The 1,533-nt window shown below is 40.8% G+C and overlaps 1 protein-coding gene across 1 annotated transcript in view; it reads left to right on the top strand.

Annotated features, from left to right (window-relative positions):
* Positions 1-375: 375 nt before the first annotated feature.
* Positions 376-1,533, top strand: part of MACROD2 (mono-ADP ribosylhydrolase 2) — a 289,962-nt gene continuing 288,804 nt past the window's right edge. Inside the window, exon 1 of the mRNA XM_007946386.1 lies at positions 376-519. Coding sequence (XP_007944577.1) covers positions 376-519 — 144 coding nt within the window. The remainder of the gene's footprint in view (positions 520-1,533) is intronic.

Raw genomic sequence — 1,533 nt, forward strand, 5'->3', positions numbered from 1 at the left:
GTCAAATTCCTTAGGCACTATGCCACCAGAGCTCCTTAAGATGGCATCAGTTGGTGTTTAATTAGAGAAGCAGATCCCTATGAATAATATGGAATAAGTGATTTATTTTAGGGATTATATTTTATACAATTGTAGGAAAACTGGGGAAGTAAAATGTCCAGAAGGGTATGATTGCTGAACAGATAAAAGCTTCAACTAGGGCTGATGAAACAGAGCAAGTGAAGAAGTCTATGGGAATCTCATGCCTTCACATTTGAAAAGACCTGTGTAACTGTATATCTGTAGGACAAGGTGTCAAGAGAAAAGCTGGATGACAAATGAGAGCAAGCTCAAACTGGAACCCATTAGGGCAAACTGGATTCTATGGGGAAGAACATGCCTCTGCCTTTCACTGCATTGAAGCCCAAAGCTATAATGCCTGGAGAAGGAGTTGGTGTCCTTCACTGCATAGTTGCACAGGTGCCTGGCCCAGGATTCAGAGAACCTGAAGCAGAAGAACCAGTAGAAGCTGGAGAAACTGTGGGCCCAGCCACTTCCCCACACTCTGGTGAGCCAGGAGATAAGTGACAACCTGCACAACCCTCACAGAGACTAAAGCTCTGTACACATCTTCCTTGCTCAAAGGCTGCAGCTACACTTCTATTTTCCAAATCTCATGCAGATTTCTCTGTGGCCAAACCTAGCCCAGAACTGTATGGCACTCCAGCTTAAGTAAATTGACATAGCATAAAACTCCTACAGATTCTACAGATATAGACTATAACTGAATTATAGAAAAAAAGAATTATAAAGATGGTATTGTTTCCTTATTGAAACCCAAAGAGATGGTAGTTTGCCCAATATCACAGAGTTAGGGACAGGCCCAGATATTTGATTTTATGTTGCTTTATCTGGGTAATATCACAAAAAGCTGGGTGTGAAATTTAGACACCCACGTTCCCGCCACTAAGTAATTATTTGGTCTTGAACAGATCACTCATGGTTTCTGTTTTTAAGTGCTCTTGTGAGAGAATTGCACTGGGGCAAGGCCCATCATATAGAAGGTATTCACTTAATATTCAATAAATAAATGAATGAATCTAGTCTTTCAAGAATAGCATTTTCCCAAAATGCTCTGTTGCCTAACATTAAATAAACAAACAAAGAAACATGGAAACCATGCTGCTGGGCCTCAATCAAGACATATTCTTGTAGATTTCATTAAATTCTCTGGGATTACAGTAGATCACTCAGGCCCTTCCTTCTTAGCACCAGTCAGATTTTCAGTCTTTCAGCCATGTAACAATTAGACTTCCTATATTCTTTGTGCCCTCCCATAGTGGCTTCTACTCACTTCAATTGATCGGAACTTTTCAACAGAAGTCAAGTACTAAAGAGCTGGAAAAAAGCAAGAGACTCTGAAAGACAGTGTTAGGAGGAAGCTGTAAGAATGTAAAATTTGGGAGAGGCAGGGCAAGATGGCGGACTAGGCAGAAGGATTGCACAGACCCTCTTCAACAAAGAAAAGGGAAACCAATTAACACAGACACAGAA

This window comes from Orycteropus afer, unplaced genomic scaffold (genome assembly GCF_000298275.1).
Source record: "Orycteropus afer afer isolate SDZICR_OR568_19922 unplaced genomic scaffold, OryAfe1.0 scaffold00158, whole genome shotgun sequence".
Lineage (NCBI taxonomy): Eukaryota > Metazoa > Chordata > Mammalia > Tubulidentata > Orycteropodidae > Orycteropus > Orycteropus afer.